The 17,893-nt window shown below is 37.1% G+C and overlaps 1 protein-coding gene across 1 annotated transcript; it reads left to right on the top strand.

Annotated features, from left to right (window-relative positions):
• Window positions 1-211: 211 nt before the first annotated feature.
• acox3 (acyl-CoA oxidase 3, pristanoyl) lies at window positions 212-17,518 on the top strand. Its single transcript, XM_026937123.3, has 18 exons — window positions 212-348; window positions 1,639-1,775; window positions 2,020-2,253; window positions 2,417-2,491; window positions 3,950-4,039; window positions 5,149-5,292; window positions 5,459-5,547; window positions 5,779-5,875; window positions 6,417-6,599; window positions 7,591-7,713; window positions 7,905-8,025; window positions 8,468-8,590; window positions 8,787-8,900; window positions 10,393-10,508; window positions 12,729-12,903; window positions 12,977-13,044; window positions 13,134-13,220; window positions 16,752-17,518. Exons 2-18 carry the CDS (start codon window positions 1,650-1,652, stop codon window positions 16,869-16,871), a joined length of 2,085 nt encoding a protein of 694 aa, XP_026792924.1. The 5' UTR covers window positions 212-348; window positions 1,639-1,649; the 3' UTR covers window positions 16,872-17,518.
• The last annotated feature ends 375 nt before the right edge of the window (window positions 17,519-17,893 follow it).

Here is a 17,893-nt window from a genome sequence, read left to right as displayed (position 1 = left end):
GTGGCCAGGCCAAGTGATTAGGACACCTGATTCTGATCATTTGGATGGGTGACCGAATACTTTTGGTAATATAGTGTGTGTGTGTGTATATATATATATATATATATATATATATATATATATATATATATATATATATATATATATATATATATATATGATTGTGTGTGTGTGTGTGTGTGTGTGTGTGTGTACTTAATAAAGTGGACAGTGAGTGTTTATAACAGTATGAGTCCTGGAGTGATGTGTAAGTGAATTTCCCAGCAGATGGCGATCTGAAACATTACTACATTACTGAACATTACAGAACACAACCGAAGTAGAAGACGCAGATTCACAGCAAGCTTGGTAAGTGGTCTACTTAAAAATCATTTCAGTCGTCCAGTGTTATTAAACTGTTAATATAATATTTAGAGAAGTTTAAATTCTATTCTTATGTAAAGTAGTTAAGCTTCAGCTGAGCTATTCAGGTTCCTGTGTGTTAGAATGATGTATATTGAGAAGTGTGGATAAAGCTATGTAAATAACCTACAAGACTGGGGCAAGGACAACTCTGTACTATCCTTTAAACTAAGATTAAAGATTAGATTAAAATAGCAATAACTGCAGTGGCATTGCTGGGTGTTTCTTCAGCACATTGGGAATGTAAGTAAGCACAGTGAATGGGTCAGCAGGCTGGACTGGCTGAACTGTACCTGTGTGATAAGGGAAAGATGGTGAACTTTGTATTACTGACTCTTGTTCTACTTGACAGTAAACTACAGTAAAGTTAGTTTTATATTCTCATCTTTTCAGCTTTTATAACTTCTGATCAGCCTGTTTTGTGTTCTCTGACATTTAACATACAAATCTGTTTATGTTAATACCAAGAAACAGACCACCTTTAGCATTTGAACATTTTTTTTGTTTGTTTGTTTTCTTTCAGCAGCATGTGAACTTTTAACAGGTCATTGCACACACTTTTTCTGTTTCAGGGAATTAGGTACATAAAAAAAAGAATATTATGTGTATACATAAATAATCAAAATGGGCACTGGGAGTGCTAATAGCTCCTGAACACTTACATAAGAACACTTACATAAGAATAGAATTCAGGAGCAGGTGAATTGTGTTATTTATCTGGAGCTGTGGCAGTTTTTAACAACCAGTTGTTGTTGTTGTTTTTTTTTATTTTTTATAATGAATACCTTATTAACTGGTACTTAACAAGTGTAATTTTTTTTCAGCATCAGTGAACATCATATCAATCAATAAATGCATCTATTTAATCGTATTTAATAGTTTTCAATGTTTATTCTAATCTGAACCTTACCTGAAAAGGTAAAATCACCTCTATAAGAACTCACAAGAAGTATCCATCAGGTCACACACTTTGGTTCTTCAGTTATAAGTATTCTGACCTCTCATTGTCCCTTAAACTGGTAAAATACTGCATTTACAGCAACATTTATATGGAGAACTGCCAATAATGTCCTAATCCATGTGTATAAACATCAGATTAATTTTTATTTACTTTGAGCTATATATGTCAAATTAATATTTTATATAGAGTTGGAACCTTTTTTGTAAAGCTTGGTGTTATTGGTTCTCAGAAGTTACCACATTACATTGGTATTAATTCTTCATTTTATCCTTAAGGGCCCAAGAAAATGGATTTGTCTAAAGAATTCCCAGAGCTTCCCAGTGGTCCTTTAGATGTATACAGAAAAAGGGCATCCTTCAACTGGAAGGAAATGCTGAGGGTCCTGGAGGGTGAGGAAATAATTGCTTTCAAGGTAATAATTTTTTTTTAAAAATTGAGTGTACAAAGTGTGTGTGTGATGAAATGTTGGAATAAAAGTGTAATAATGTTTTTTTCTATAAAAGAAACTATAATTTTCTGAACACATATATAACCTGTAATTTGTCTAATGTTGTATTGCGATGTTTAGATCGATAGTATGCATTAAATCCAATGTTTTGTTAAACCTCCCAATCCTTCTTTATCTCCTCATGCCACGTCTCCAACTTCCTGAGCAGCAGCAAATTTTCCACACCCTAGAGAACGACCCGCTCTTTGCCAGGCAGCCGGGTGAGGATGTCTCGGTGGAACGGAGGAGAGAGCTCACTTTTCGCCGCTGCAAACAGCTGTTTAAGTACAACTTCCTGACCCAGGATGAGATGATGCAGAATCCATGGAAGGTGACGGTCCTCAACGACTGCCTGGGCATGTACGACTGGTCCTTAGGGGCCAAGTTCTTCCTCAACAAAGGGGTAAGCTATTTAAAAAACATTTCTGCTGATATATAATCACCATTCAAGGTTTAAGGAAGCCATTCTTTTATGCCACCTAATACTGTATTCAGTCTGCTTGGACATGATCTTTCCTATATATTTGCACTATATTGATAGGAACTATCAATTTCTTCTTCTTCAGATGTTTGCACGTACTGTGGCTAGCTCTGGATCTCAGAGGCACTTCAAATTCTTGCAGGATACTGAAGATATGATGGTAAAGGTTCTTTTCTGCCACTTGCTGTTCACTGCTGTAGTTAAATCTGCAGTAGTTCAGTGTTTGGGTGTAAAGTTCAGAGTGCCGAGTGTATCTGCTGGCATAAATGTCACTGGCACACAATGACTCAAATATCCTTTATAAAATTACTTGAATATCCTCTATAAGGCCTGTTTCTGTCTCTTACTCGGCCATGTAGTGTTATGTCTCAAAATTATTTTTAACATTTCTGTATATTCAGGTTTGTCGCCTTAAATACAGACATGTAATGAATTAAAAAGGAAAAAAAAACATTGTTAAAGTGTCTTAGTAAGGTGATCAGTGATTCTAGTATTGTTCCAAAAATAGTTCCTCAGTTGGTGTTTTGATTATAGTGGTGAAGAGCTCACATTGCTCCAAAATCCCCCATTGGTGTTCAATAAGTTCAGTCATTCCCATTGGGATAGAAATGTTTCATCATAGGATAAAGGTGATGAGTAAGAATAACTTTGTAACTTTGATTTGCAGTGATTCTTCACTTTAAGGGGACAAGTGTATTCAAACAATGCCAGTAAACTCCCTCCCTCAAGGCACCAGTTTTCCTTTTAATTTATCATCTGTGTATATTAGGTATATTTTAATTTATCATCTGTCTGTATGTTAGGTGTTGTAATGTATTTAGAAAGAATTGAAGGCAGTTCATGCACTTCACATTTTCACGTAGAAACCTATTTAAATTTATTTGTAGCTGTGAAGCTAACAGTAAATTTGTCTTCAAGCTCAAAAATATGGGTATATTCTGACTAATTATTAATTACAACAGCTGAACTTTGTTCCCCAGGACGTTCTCAGCTATTCAAATGTGCCATGTTTTGCTATTTGAATTCTAACCATTTTTTTGACATTCCATCTTTTTAATGAGCTCTTCTTTTATTAAAGAAAATATTTTATATATTTTGAAATAAGCAGATTTTTAAATGTATGTCAAAAATTTGGTTGAGGCTAAATCCCGTATTGCTTCCTATTTCACTCTGAACTACAGTGTTTTATATTTTATATTTTATACTCTATTTATGACACTGAGTAGGGAGCCTTTATGGGGATTTTGCCAAATGTAGAAGTAAAGTTGAGATTCTTTCAGTGGCAAAGCAATTTATTTTTCTCTGAGATGTGGTCATTCACATATAAGGATATCAAGGATAAGGACATACGTTTTAAAGACAATGCTAAACATTGGGACTAATGCTAACATTGGGACAATGCTAAACATGCCTTTGCCAAACTGGATTTCTCATTGATGTCACTGTGACGACTTGAAATGGGGAATCCATTGACAATAATTAGCATTTTTCTTCTGAGTTTCTTACAACTCAGTTTCTGAGTTGTAGGAACATGGTGGAATACAAAGGATGTTTGAAATTTGTGTCCATTTGAGTTCTAAGAGGCAATTCCTGCTGCATTTTATTACTGTGCATTTAGATATATGGATGTTTTGCGCTGACAGAACTGAGCCACGGCAGCAACACAAGGCTCATGAGAACAACAGCTTCATATGACCCCAGCAGCCAGGTACACTTTACAATACCATGCAGTGACAACAAGCTGTAGATTTTGCTGTGCTGAATATATATATATATATATATATATATATATAAATATGTACATATATATATATACACACACACATATATATATATATAATCAGTAAATCTAGGGTAGAGCTCTTACAATGTGTAGAGTCCTACAGTCCTCTGAATTGTCTTTATCTCTTTAGTCTTGTGTGTTAACCATTCAGCTACACTTCAACACTCATATGTATTTTTAAAATATACTTTTTGAATATCTTTGTGAATTTGCCCATAAATAGCTTAAAATGAACGTGTATACACTTTAAGTCATAAACCATATGAACGTGCTAGATCAGTGGTGCTGTCTCACAGGGAGCTCTGTGAGCTCTGGCCCCTCTACATTTGAACCCTAGCAAATACAGTGTGTACTGAATATATTAATATTTATGCAACTGATATTGAAATATTGTGTAACTTCATCATTATGGAAAGATTACATATTTGATGTGTTTTACCTTGTAGACTGTCCATAGCTTCACTGATAATGGCAAAAGAACTAAATATTTTGGAAAACAGACCAAGACGGTCATTGCTAGCGCTTAGGTTTTCTTGTGCTTTCTCCATGTGAAAAGTGTTGAAGTTCAAAAGTGCATGACATTTTGAATAATTTTGAAATGTTTCACAGAGCAACCACTGTATTAAGGCTTATTAGTTAAAATAAAAAAAGAGACAGCATTGAAATGCAATGTTGCTATTTCTAATTTAGTATATAGCATACTAACTATTTGTAAAAATGTTACATGTTTAATGCCATTATTTCAATGTTTTAATTGGTGTTTAATTTCAGTGGCAGAGAACAAACATTTTCATTAAGTACAGTCAGTCCCTCCAGTCTTGATGTCTTTCTGGTGCCTGTGGCCTAGACTGTTTGCGTAACTGCGAAAAATGGTGGTACTGTCCTTCCGACTCCGCTATTGGAACTCTCTACCTGTGTAACATGGATAGTCAGAATGACAGTACCAATTTTTTCTGCAGTTATGAATGAAGAATGATTTATAAGCCCCCCTTTTTTTTCTTTCTCTCTCACTTTGTCTGCATTTCCTCAAATAGGAGTTTGTAATAAACTCCCCAGACTTCGAGGCAGCAAAATTCTGGGTTGGAAACCTAGGGAAAACTGCCACCCATGCTGTTGTGTTTGCCCAGCTTTACACGCCTGATGGAGTTTGTCACGGCCTGCACTCATTTGTGGTTCAGGTACTTCCTTTTTTTACTGTTACCCAAACTAATTTGGTCTGCATTACCTAATCCATTTATTTACTGGAATTAATAAGTGAGTGCTGCGACAGTTTGTGGCTAAAATTTGGGTTGGTCATTTCAATGTTGTGACGTGCAGTCATGTCTTGTGGTATTAATATTGCAGGTTAGAGATCCCAAAACGTTACTAGCAATGCCAGGAGTAATGGTTGGAGACATGGGAAAGAAATTGGGCCAAAACGGACTAGACAACGGGTGAGTTTTGTGCTTCCTGTGAGTGTTAAATACACAACATTAAATATGTTTTCTATTAAGCAGAGGTAAAGGGGCTTGCTTGATTGAATTGCCACTAGATGGCAGTGTGTAGAAGGTGAAATGATCTCATACTGTACACTGCTGAATGTTTGTACTCGCATATGTTTTGAAGAAGTATCAGCGTATCCGTGTTTGTGTCTGCATAATGTTTTGATGGTTTGTGTTTTACAGTTTTGCAGTTTTCCACAATGTGAGGATCCCTCGGGAAAATCTACTCAACAAAACTGGAGATGTGACGCCTGACGGACAATACGTGACTCCTTTCAAGGTCAGCACAATACTGTGTTCTATAAAACTACCAGTACCAAGGCACCTGTTCAAACAAGACCACAATCAGAAATGTAAAAGAAATGTAAAAGGATTCTAAGCCACTTTTTTGCATGAAGTTATACAATATATAAAATATATTTAACATTTGTTCCGGTTTAACTTTTTCACAAACCAATTCACTTACTAAAATGATAGTTTTATATGGTGTGTGTAAGTTCCACACAGTATTGTGCCAGCAGTGGTGAGAGCTATTGGGAAGAATCCTTATGAGCCATAAAGGAAAAAAAACAGTCTGTGTTTTTAGTCGCCATGCTGGATGTGCATGAAAGAATGCCCATGTTTTCATTTTAAATAAACAGTACTGGTACTGCAACGCTATCAGCCTTTTAGAATGATGAAAATATGTGAAGAGGACTTTAGAAAAACAAGCAGAATGTTTTAGCCCAGATCCTGTAATAGGAGTGCTGCATGACTAATCATTAAGTGTTTTGCTTGTTGGAAGTGTCACGCAAGTCTCAAGTCTTCCTTTTCTCTCTCAGGACCCTAATAAACGCTTTGGGGCCTCACTGGGTGCCTTGTCTGGAGGAAGAGTGTCCATAACGAGAATGGCAGTGGTAAATCTGAAGTTGGCCTTGACGATCGCTGTGCGTTTCTCAGCTACACGACGCCAGTTTGGGCCTAAAGATGATGAAGAGATCCCAGTACTGGAGTACCAGCTACAGGTGCATTTCATAAAGCTATACTTCTCACTGATCCACACTTTACAAAAAGCAAGACATAACAGACCAGTTGTGATGATTGCTAGCACTGTCACTGGTACCTCCAGCACTACAGTCATTACACTACTGGGATGTTTGCCTATTCTTTACCATGGCATTATATTGTTGAAGAATTACTTTTGAAATAAAAAAGAACCATAATGATGTCATTTAAGCATAATAAGCAGTTAACAAATAACTTTAAGCAGAATAGCCAAGAAATTATTATTCTCACTGCAAAAACAAATGAATTGAAAACAGTATTTTCAAGTAACTAGGATTTTTTGCTTTTACTAGGAAGCAGTGATTATGTTCAGTGTTTATTTTTTCTTAGATTAGGGCATTCAATCCATCTTGATATGCTTAGAAAGGCTCAAGGTTATCACAGAATTCCAAAGAATGCTTTCGAGAAGTTCAATGACCAAAAAAAGTCCAAAAAGAAAAAGTCCTTCATGTGACCTCAGAAATATATTTATGTGTTCATCAACCAATAAATCAACCCTATTTCCTCCTAATTTAGTATTGTTCTGTCGCATGATGGCTACAGATCAGAGAGGAGGGGCAAACACATGAAGCCACCATATCTTTTTGAACTGCACTAAAAGCGCTTAGAGGAGAACTGCTGTATTCCGTACACATGAGCTCAGACTAGTTCTGCTGAGATTGCCAAGGGGACAGAGTAATGTCATTCCTTTCATCCAGAGAGCAGAGCCAATTCCACTTTCTCAGACTTCCAGCCAAGTATGGAAATGGCATTGCAAATTCAAAACAACCTCTTCAGTGGTTTGAATTCTTTACTGTTGGGCAACTTGTGACCTAACCCTTTTTCAATAGACCATGGACTTCCTTTATTTCTTTTGTAGGTGAACGCTATGCATTATGAGAGAGGACCTTGAGTGAACTGTACGAATGTCTGGTGAGGATAACATTTTTGGCCGTGTGTTCTCTGTTGCAGCAATGGCGACTTATACCATATGTGGCAGCGGTCTATGCATTGGACCTGTTCTCCAAATCCTTTTACATGAACTTTGTGGAGTTTCAGATTGGTCTCTTGATGAAGGACAGCAGTGACAGACAGGTACACAAGTGCACTTCAAGTTGCAATCCATTAAGTTTAATACTTTCCTAAGCAGTCAAGTACAAATATTTGGGATTTTTATTTCTTCACACACATTTAGTTATGTACTGTGTGTGTGCATGCATGTGTGTGTGCCTGTGTGCTTGTGCTGGTCTGTGTGTTTTGTATGTGTGTGTACTGTACTCTGTAAGGCTGAGCTAGGTAGAGAGATTCATGCCATGTCGTGCTCCAGTAAGCCTCTAGGTTCATGGACGGCTCAGCGGGGCATTCAGGAATGCCGTGAAGCCTGTGGAGGACATGGATACCTGGCCAGTGAGTTTTAACTATGCTAGACACAAGAAACTAAACCACATTCACATTAAGAGGCAAAAAGTCAGAGTTGGTCCGTGCATGTAGCAGTCTGAAATATTGAATATGCTTTTTGGATGTTCTCTTAGGGAATAGTGGTACCCAGAAATTTACTGTAGAATTACATACCACTGTGCTATACTTTTTAAAATTGATTTAACACCAGTTAATATTTTGTGAACAGGATTGTGCTATAAGTAGATGCTCACTATTTAAGCATGAGCAAGGAACCAAATTCATGGATCTAAAGTTGGGGACATCAGACAATCTGCGCTATAAGCTTGGCCCAAGGAATTTACTGGACCCAGTCTAATGGATTTTGATCAGTTGTTGAATCACTGAACCATCAGCCTGTTATGTTTTCAGCTAGTGAAAGTGCAAATCCCTTCTTGTGTTCATTCCCTAGTGAACCGCCTCGGAGACATCCGTGATGACAATGACCCGAACTGCACATATGAGGGGGACAACAACGTCCTTCTGCAACAAACTAGCAATTACCTGCTTAGCCTGCTCCAGCACCAGCAGCAAGGTCTTTCCCTCAATGTATAGAACTTTTTAATGGGCAGTTTAGAGTCTGCATGCTAATTTGCTGGAACAAAGTTTATGTGAAATATTTTGGTGCATAGTGGATGACCTGCCCTATGTGTTCTCTCTCTCTCTCTCTCTCTCTCTCTCTCTCTCTGAGTCTCTCTTTCTGTCTCTCTTTCTGTCTCATTCACCTCTAGGTAAAGGAAGGATTGAGTCTCCTCTGGAGACAGTGAACTTCCTGGATGACTGGAAAAGAATTCTGGAAAGCAGGTTCACAGCTGCCTCAGGAGAGGAGTGCATGGACTCAGCAGGTAGAGTGTGTAATAATGACACTTTAGCACTGTTTTCCCAAATAACTTGCCATGGAAAGTTTGAACTCTATCCTTCATGTTGACATTTCTGTACAGAGAGGGCCACAATAAGATAATCTACTTATTTACCCAAAAGAAAAGAAAGAAAATAATTCTTTTTCTATGCACATTGAACCATTGGGTGGGGTGACAATCCTACTCGCCACCTAAAACTTTGAGAGAAAGCTGCTCAGACAAACCCTTTTAAAAACACACCCGGTGTCATGTTGCATATGTTTTATCGTAATAAGTCTACTTCTCTGCTCTGGAGGTTCTCATGCAGCACAGAGGCCTCCGTTGCACATCTGCCACACATCTGCACTCTTTTACTGACTTCATTCCTCTGCTCATGACTTGACCGGCTGTAACCTGGCAACTGGGGTCAAAGGAGTAGGTTTTTGATTGGTTGGTTGGAATACTTACTGTGCAAAACACTCAGCATGTCACGTGAACAGTGTGTCGAGGGGACATTTTCAACTCAGTGAACGATTTAACAGTGCTACAACTTGCTGCATGGTAACCAATATACCAGTATATTTTTTACTCTGACCTGCTACCCTGCTGGAAACTTGGTGCCAGCAACACAACAGTGTAGATTATGGTCTATCCAAGGCCTGGATATTTGTCCATATTCCACACATCATTTTATCTGCTTGTGTTAGATTTCAAATGCAGTCTAGCAGTTAGCTGGCAAAATTTTGCACTGGAAAATTGCAACAAATCAAGCAAAGTGCATAACCAGTGCTCTTATAGAAAAGAGGCCATTTTTGGCCAAAATATCAAACCTGGAGTTCTCATTAACTTTCAAATGTCAAAACCAAACATGCCCATTTTCTTCCTAAGGTTTTTGCAGTATCACATATGGTTATGTCTTTCAAGCCACTTATACTGTAGCCTGATATTCAGCATGTGAAACATTTTTGGCCATTTAGAATGCAAATATGTGGTGTTTATTTAACAGATGAATATATGGCAGGCTAGTTTGATCCTCCACCTTCCTCTAGGGCTTTTTTCTTTATCTCTGTTCATCAGCATTCACTCCTTCACACTCTAATGATAAGATTTAAGTTTATAATATTGTCATGATTCCAATTCCCTAATGGGTGTATGTGAGTTTGTGCATGTAGGGAATTATATGCCAAATACCTGATCAAATCCAAAGCAGCTGTACAATCACCACCTGTTTCCAGCATTATCATTACTATCTATTTCCCTCTTCAAGTCACAACGCATGTGGTTTTCCTCATTGCTGCTTTACTCTATTATTAACATTATAAAATTATATTATATCTGGCTATATAAGAAACATTCATAATGCATAGACTTTTATTATAGAAGTCAGACCACATCAACATATTCCTCAAAATATATAACGTATTTAAGCAATAATTTATATTTTTGGTCAAATGACATTTTATGTGCTTTTTTTTAATATTTTATTCACATGGTCCAGTGCCTCTGGCAGCATATAAGTGGCTGGTATGTTTCTTGCTGGGGGAGAGTCAGAGGAAGCTGAGCGAGCAGAGAGCTCTGGGGATGGGAGACTTTGAGGCACGCAACAACAGCCAGGTACACTTTTAATCTGTCCCACATACACCCCAGAGACGCATGTGTATCAGTGTAATCATATTGCTTACATAGGTGCAGAAAATCCAACAGCAGGTTGTCGCTGGGCAAGTAGACCCTAGTAGGAAAACATGCAAAATAACACTGCATTCTGGCAAAATAAGCCACATTAAACAGCAGTCAGGAGCCAAATATTTAGCTCCAAACTTTTGACTGTGTGAAAGATATAGAAAAATTAAAGGTCATTTTGAATGTAACTGATTAGCAGTGGACAAATCAATAGCATTGGTGGCCAGATTTCATGTCTGTTATATTTTTATTCGTAGTTGCGTGTCAGACAACTACGCACTTCCGAATCACACCGCCTGCTGCACTACACACATCGGCTTAGATTAAAAAAAAAAAGGCAAGATAAATAGGCAGTACTTCACCGAGGACTGAGCTCGTATCAAACAAAGGTGGAAATATCACTTCAAAGATAGGGAATTGGTACAGGATTGAACAGTCAGTTGAACACGTTTATGTAAAATATAATGCTGCATTCACCTGGCAGTTCTCCGTCATTTCGAAGACTTTGACTTCTCAGTTGCAGTGGTATTTCATGATGTGAAAGACATGGTCCCCATTTACTCTGTTGAGAAAGAAGGGTTCACGTGTTGTGCAAAAATAGTAACAGCACCATTTATAGCCAATATATTGTATTATTATTATTATTGTATTAGAATTATTAATATATTATAACCAATATATGGGATCGGACAAGCTTACTGGAGCTTCTAGCAACTCAGTGGGTTAACTAATGAATTTATCATTTGTCTACCCCTGCCGAAAATGTTTTATTTTTAGTGACTGAGCATTTAATCAGCTTTTATTAAACTCCCAGTTCTAAAGCCTCAGAGTTTTTACACTTTGCCTAAACCCTGGAGGCCGTAACCAGGATTGATTCTGGGCTTGTTTGAGCGACAGTGTTGTCGTCACAACTTTGTATTCACACATATAAATTCCTTTTCAGTTGCACAAATTTTACCCATCACTTCTGCAGTGTGCATATTCTTTTCTTATTATTTAGTGTTTCTTCATTTTTATTTATTTAGTTATTCCTTACTTTTGCTCAACACTGGTCAACAGTTTGGGTGAAGTTTGTCAATTTAAGTTATTCACTTACATACAAAAAAGCCTAAGGTTAAGTCAATTTTTCAAAATGAACAGAGGTTGGTTTTCTTGACCGCACGTGGGATTGTAAACAGCTTCCATGCTCAACCAAGTGAACCAAACTCTCAGGTCTTATAAAAACTGTGTAAAGTTAATCCAGATCTGTCAGACCATTATACCTATAAAACATCTAACACAATGTTCACTGTTAGACAAAGAAGTAGTTTCATGTAGGCTTCGAAACTACAAATGTTTTCAACCTAGACATTTCAAAGATTCAGTCTACACATTCACTTAAATTATAAAGAAGACCTGCAGATCTTTTGAAATGTTTTTTCTAGTTTTCTTTGTCACAGAACATTGCCACAAACACCCATGAATATAACAGAAGAACATTCCAGAAGGTCTCAATGGGTTGTGCAATGTGTTTGCACATTTCTGAAGATAAAGCGGTTCATATCTGCATCAGTCACATTTGGGGTGAATTAAACCCTCATGTTACTATAGTTACCACACATTTAGATATAGGGTGTTCCCTGGGCCTGGGTTTTTAGAGGTCTGGGTGTGCAGTAAGACATGCAAAGAGCTGCATGAATGTATGACATAATAGCAAGTTTTAAATATCTGGAGGCTGTCCAGCTCCACCCAATGTGTGCCTAGTTCCACATGTTACTCTATACCCACCTCCTCCTCCTCCTTTCTGCTTGACTTCAGTTTGTCTTCGTGTGTCAGACTCCCTGTCTACAAAACAAAACATTTCCCGCCAAATGACCTCAAATGGTGTTTTTTTTTAAATCCCACCTCATCATCTCTCACAATGTGGAAGACTAATAAAATTAAAAAATGGCTGTACCCCACCCATACCCAGTGTGTGACATTAGCTGATCTCAACTTTCAGCCTGACAGTGAATCGGTCCTCTTTTCTCAGAGGGCTAACCCTCATTGCAGTGTGTTATACATGTGTCTACAGAGGGATTTGTAAATGTATGCCAAAAGCAGTGGTTTGAGGACTTGCAAAAGTTGTTCACTTCGATATGTTGTCTATCTCTCTTTATTTCTGCCTGTATATAGGTGTATTACTGTCGCTCATTGGCAATAGCCTACATTGAGCACACAGTTCTGCAGCGCTTCCATGATGTGACTCGGGATGACCAAACTCCACCAGGTGTCAGATCAGTTCTGAGGAGGCTGTGTGCTCTCTACGGGCTCTGGACCCTCACCAACCACATGGCCATTCTCTACCAAGGTATGCCTTTTTGTACCTTCTCAATCATGAATCACATGGAAATCATGCAGAATAATTTTACTGTTTTGTCTAGGAGGCTATTTGTCTGGAAAAGAGCCAGCTGACTTCATGCAGAATGCTGTCCTCTGTCTCTGTAGGCAGGTCAGCCTAAAAACACATATATATGTATAAGTGTAAACAACAGGTGCATAATAGCTGTCATATGGGATTGTGATCTTTCTTCCTGCTAGCTCAAAGATGATGCTGTGGCTTTGGTTGACGTAATCGCTCCTCCTGACTTTATTCTGAACTCACCCATTGGCAACGCTGATGGTGAGGTAAGAGAACTGGTATTGCTTAACACTCAGCTGCGAAAACATACACACACACACACACACACACACAATTCTCCTGTGTTTCTGTGATTGGGGTTTTGGAATATCCTGTGCAGCAGAGAAATTTGTAAAATCTTTAAGAATGGCAGTTTTTGTTTTTCTTATATAGTCTGTTTTCTGGGGTTCTTTACCAAAGGCTATAGACTTTTATGGCCCATTCATTTTCTCCAGACCTCTCTTTTGTATTCTATTTTTTTGTCATTTGGTATTGAAATGACAAGGAAAGGACAGAAATCTCTCATTTTAAAGTGGGAGCCAAATCATGTATAAGATTTCATGACAATCTTCTGATAACATAATAGTTTTTTTTGCTTTAATACTCATATGTCATATATTACATCTGTCATAGGGCACAATGGCAGACACTTTAAATGAAAAGGTTATTCTAAGTAAAACATTTCCTATCAATATTAGTGGACTGACTGTTAATAGTATTGTTATATTTTAACAATACAATGACTGCATTATTTCTAAATTGAATTTAGTTAGATTATCTCGAAGTGCCTTCAAGGAAATTAAATGTTTTCCTGCAGAAATATGATTCCAGTTTCTGTTATGTTAGCTATTGATTTTAATTAGTTTTCACAGCACTGAGCTGTTGTCTGTTCAGCTAGCAAGTTTAGAGGGAAAGAAAACAGGCCATTCTTTTATTAAAAGTCTGAAGAGAGAGACCCAGACGTTTAACAAAACAGAGAAACACACACTACACCAGCCCTATTCAGTAATTCTACTGGCCGGTCTCACACGCTTTAGCCTTGTTTATAGCTGAGTTAGTATTTACAGGAAAATTACTCTTCATTCTGGCATTGGGCCAATTCTCTTACTCGTCTCCTCGAGTTCCTGTAAAAGGGATTTCTAAAAAATAAGACAGGATTGTTGGATTGAAGCCTGCTTGAAACAGTGCTTGTGTAAATGTTGCTGGGGTAGACCTTAACAGATGTTTCATTAAACATAGAGTGGATATAAAAATGTCTACTGTTAATATTGCAGGTTTTTGTAATGTAAAAAAATGAAAGCAAGATAAATCATGTCAGATCTGGTTCCTCCTTTAATGTGATCCTTTAAAAGTAAAAAGCACATTTCATTTTAGGGAAAAAAAGATTTTAGGATTTTCTTGACTTCTTTTTGGTTTCAAAGAGCTTAGAAAGCATGTACAGGACCTCGTTTTAATTAGGTATCAATCAGGAGAGGAGTACAAAAGAATTTCCAAAACATTAGATACAGTTGAGGTCAAAAGTTTACATCCCCCTTTCAGAATCTGCAAAATTTTCATTATTTTACCAAAATAAGAGGGATCATACAAAATGCATGTTATTGTTTATTTAGTGCTGACCTGAATAAGATATTTCACATAAAAGATGTTTACATATAGTCCACAAGAGAAAATAATAGCTGAATTTATAAAAATGACCCCATTCAAAAGTTTACATCCCCTTGATTCTTAATACTGTGTTGTTACCTGAATGATCCACAGCTGTGTTTTTTTTGTTTACTGATAGTTGTTCATGAGTCCCTTGTTTGTCCTGAACAGTTAAACTGCCTGCTGTTCTTCAGAAAAATTCTTCAGGTCGAACAAATTCTTTGGTTTTCCAGCATTTTTGTGTATTTGAACCCTTTCCAACAATGACTGTATGATTTTGAGATCCATCTTTTCACACTGAGGACAACTGAGGGACTCATATGCAACTGTTACAGAAGGTTCAAACACTCACTGATGCTCCAGAAGGAAAAACCATGCATTAAGAGCCGGAGAGTGAAAACTTTTTGAATTTGAAGATCAGGGTAAATTTAACTTATTTTGTCTTCTGGGAAACATGTAACTATCTTCTGTAGCCTCTGAAGGGCAGTACTAAATGAAACAATACGATATTTAGGCAAAATAAGAAAAATGTACACATCTCCATTCTGTTCAAAAGTTTTCCTTCTGGAGCATCAGTGAGCGTTTGAACCTTCTGTAATAGTTGCATATGAGTCCCTCAGTTGTCCTCATTGTGAAAAGATGGATCTCAAAATCATACAGTCATTGTTCAAATACACAAAAATGCTGGAAAACCAAAGAATTTGTGGGACCTGAAGGATTTTTCTGAAGAACAGCAGGCAGTTTAACTGTTTAGGACAAACAAGGGACTCAGGAACAACTATCACTAAACAAAAAAACACAGCTGTGGATCATTCAGGTAACAACACAGTATTAAGAATCAAGGGGATGTAAACTTTTGAACAGGGTCATTTTTATAAATTCACCTATTATTTTCTCTTTTTGTAAACATCTTTTATGTGAAATACCTTATTCAGGTCAGCACTAAATAAACAATAACATGCATTTTGTATGATCCCTCTTATTTTGGTAAAATAATGAAACTTTGCAGCTTCTGAAAGGGGGATGTAAACTTTTGACCTCAACTGTATACCATTAGATGTACATCGTCAAAGCCATCACCACATACCTCCAAAATTGATGAAAGGACAAATACTGGTCACTCCCTGCATGTGAAAACAATCTCTCATATTCTTCACATGTCTGGGCTATGGGGTAGGGTCACTGGACGGAAGCCCTTCTTCCCCCGAAAAAAAAAAACAAAACATCCAAGCCTGCCTAAATTACCCCAAAGCATGTAGCATAATGTGTTATGGTCTGATGAGACTAAAGTAGAACTTTTTGGGCGTAATTCTAAAAGATATGTTTGGTGCCAAATTAAGACAGCTTATCATCCAAAGAGCACAATACCCACAGTGAAGCATGGTGGTGGCAGCATCACACTATGGAGCTGCTTTTCTTCAGCTGGGAATAGGGCTCTAGGCAAGATAGAATGAATAACGGATGGCTCCAAATACCAGTCTATTTTGGCACAAAACCTGTAGGCCTCTGTTAGACAGCTGACGGTGGAGAAAAATTTCAACTTCTAGCACGATAACAACCCAAAGCACAAATCCAAGTCAGCAAAGGAATGGCTTCAGAAAAAGATCAACATTTTCGAATGGCATTTTAGAGAGCTGTGCACAGGAGATCCCCTCACAATTTGATAGATCTGGAGCATTTTTGCAAAGAAGAGTGAAATAAAATCGCCAAATCAAGATGTGCTAAGTAGGCAGACTCTTACGCAAAAAGACCGAGTGCTGTATTACAAGCAAAAGGTGCTTGTACAAAACATTAGTTTAAGGATGTGCACACTTGTGCAACTTAGGTTATCATAATTTGTAATTTTTTCCTCCCTACAATGTTTATATTTGTTTTTCCCTTGGATTTTGCTGGTTGCTATATCACATTAAAGGTGGAGAAAGACCTGACTTGATTTTTTTTGGTTTCATTTCATAAAAACCTGCAGTTTTAACATTGGTGTGTAGACTTTCTAACAGGCATTGTTTCATCTACTTTCCAGTAAAAATTTAAATAAGTTGAGCTAAATGTGGCAACATGCTATACAGTTTGTAAAGTGTATTATCCTTATCATGCTTTTGTATTTTATACTTCAGCTCTATAAGAATTTGTGGGCCGCTGTCATGCAGGGGAAGAATGTTCTGGAACGTCCATCTTGGTGGGCAGAGTTCTGCTCTGACAAGCCAGTATTGGGATCCCTCCGAGCCAAGCTCTAGTGTACAGAGAAGGTCTGATGTGTTCTCCTAAACATTCTACCTTGGCATAATGCCCAAACACTAAAACAAATGTTAACAGGGGAAAAACCTTCCTTATTCACACCTCTTGTCTGTTATGTTTAAATTTCACAGGCCACCAAAGAGCAATGACATTAGTGCAGGTTTTAAAAAAAAAATTAATTAATTAATAATAATAATAATAATAATAATAATTAGCATGATGCATTGTTGTTTTGTGCCTTGTAACATAACACACTATAGGGTGCCTTTTATCATTTTATTTTATCATGTTGGTAATTATATTAAATTCATGTATATTGAATTATTATATTAAATTAGTATATTGATCAGTTGTGAGATTTGTGCAATAGTGTTAGCTGTAAAAGAGACACACTTTGCATAGCATAATAGCATAATTGCTCTTATCTTAATATTACATCAGTAAATTATGCTTAATCAACACTTTTGCAAAAATAAACATTAAATCATAAAAACAATTACAAAAGCGTTTGATTATTTTATCATTTGCACGGTTGCTGTAATTAGCTGTACTACAATGATATTTTGATATAAATGACATTTTGATGTTGTACTGTTTTGATTTTCTTGACATTATTCGCTAAATATAACAAACCATTTGTACCATTTCCTAAGGAATGATGTTTTATATTCTAAATATTGTTACAACTTATCCTATAAAATGAACTTCATGGCTTGAACAGCTAAAACTCAAATTCCTAACAATACTCAAGCGGTCTAAGTCACATCTGTGTTTCCCTTCTATGTCAAACTCAGATTGTGGAAGGCCGCGGCTCCACAGAGATTTTATAAAGATTTATGTTTTTTTCCTTCTTCAATTTCATGAAGTTGTTGAGCTGTGGACCTGCATCAGGTGTGTTAAATGAGGTAGAATACTAAACTCTGCAGTGCTCCATCATTCCCGAATTCTCATTTTCAAGTTTTTTTAGCACGAGTGCAACCAACTCAGCAGCAGTTTTCCTTTTCCATAGTCTAGGACTTTT

This window comes from Pangasianodon hypophthalmus, chromosome 4 (assembly GCF_027358585.1).
Source record: "Pangasianodon hypophthalmus isolate fPanHyp1 chromosome 4, fPanHyp1.pri, whole genome shotgun sequence".
Lineage (NCBI taxonomy): Eukaryota > Metazoa > Chordata > Actinopteri > Siluriformes > Pangasiidae > Pangasianodon > Pangasianodon hypophthalmus.
Note: the sequence above shows the minus strand (reverse complement) of the source record. Positions and strands in the feature narration are given on the sequence as shown.

Bases quoted from the DNA above. Each gene is read 5' to 3' on its own strand.
- acox3 (XM_026937123.3), top strand. From the start codon at position 1,650: ATGGATTTGTCTAAAGAATTCCCAGAGCTTCCCAGTGGTCCTTTAGAT. The intron at 1,776-2,019 runs GTAATAATTTTT...CTTCCTGAGCAG, and splicing joins AGGAAATAATTGCTTTCAAG to CAGCAAATTTTCCACACCCT. The intron at 5,548-5,778 runs GTGAGTTTTGTG...TGTGTTTTACAG, and splicing joins CAAAACGGACTAGACAACGG to TTTTGCAGTTTTCCACAATG.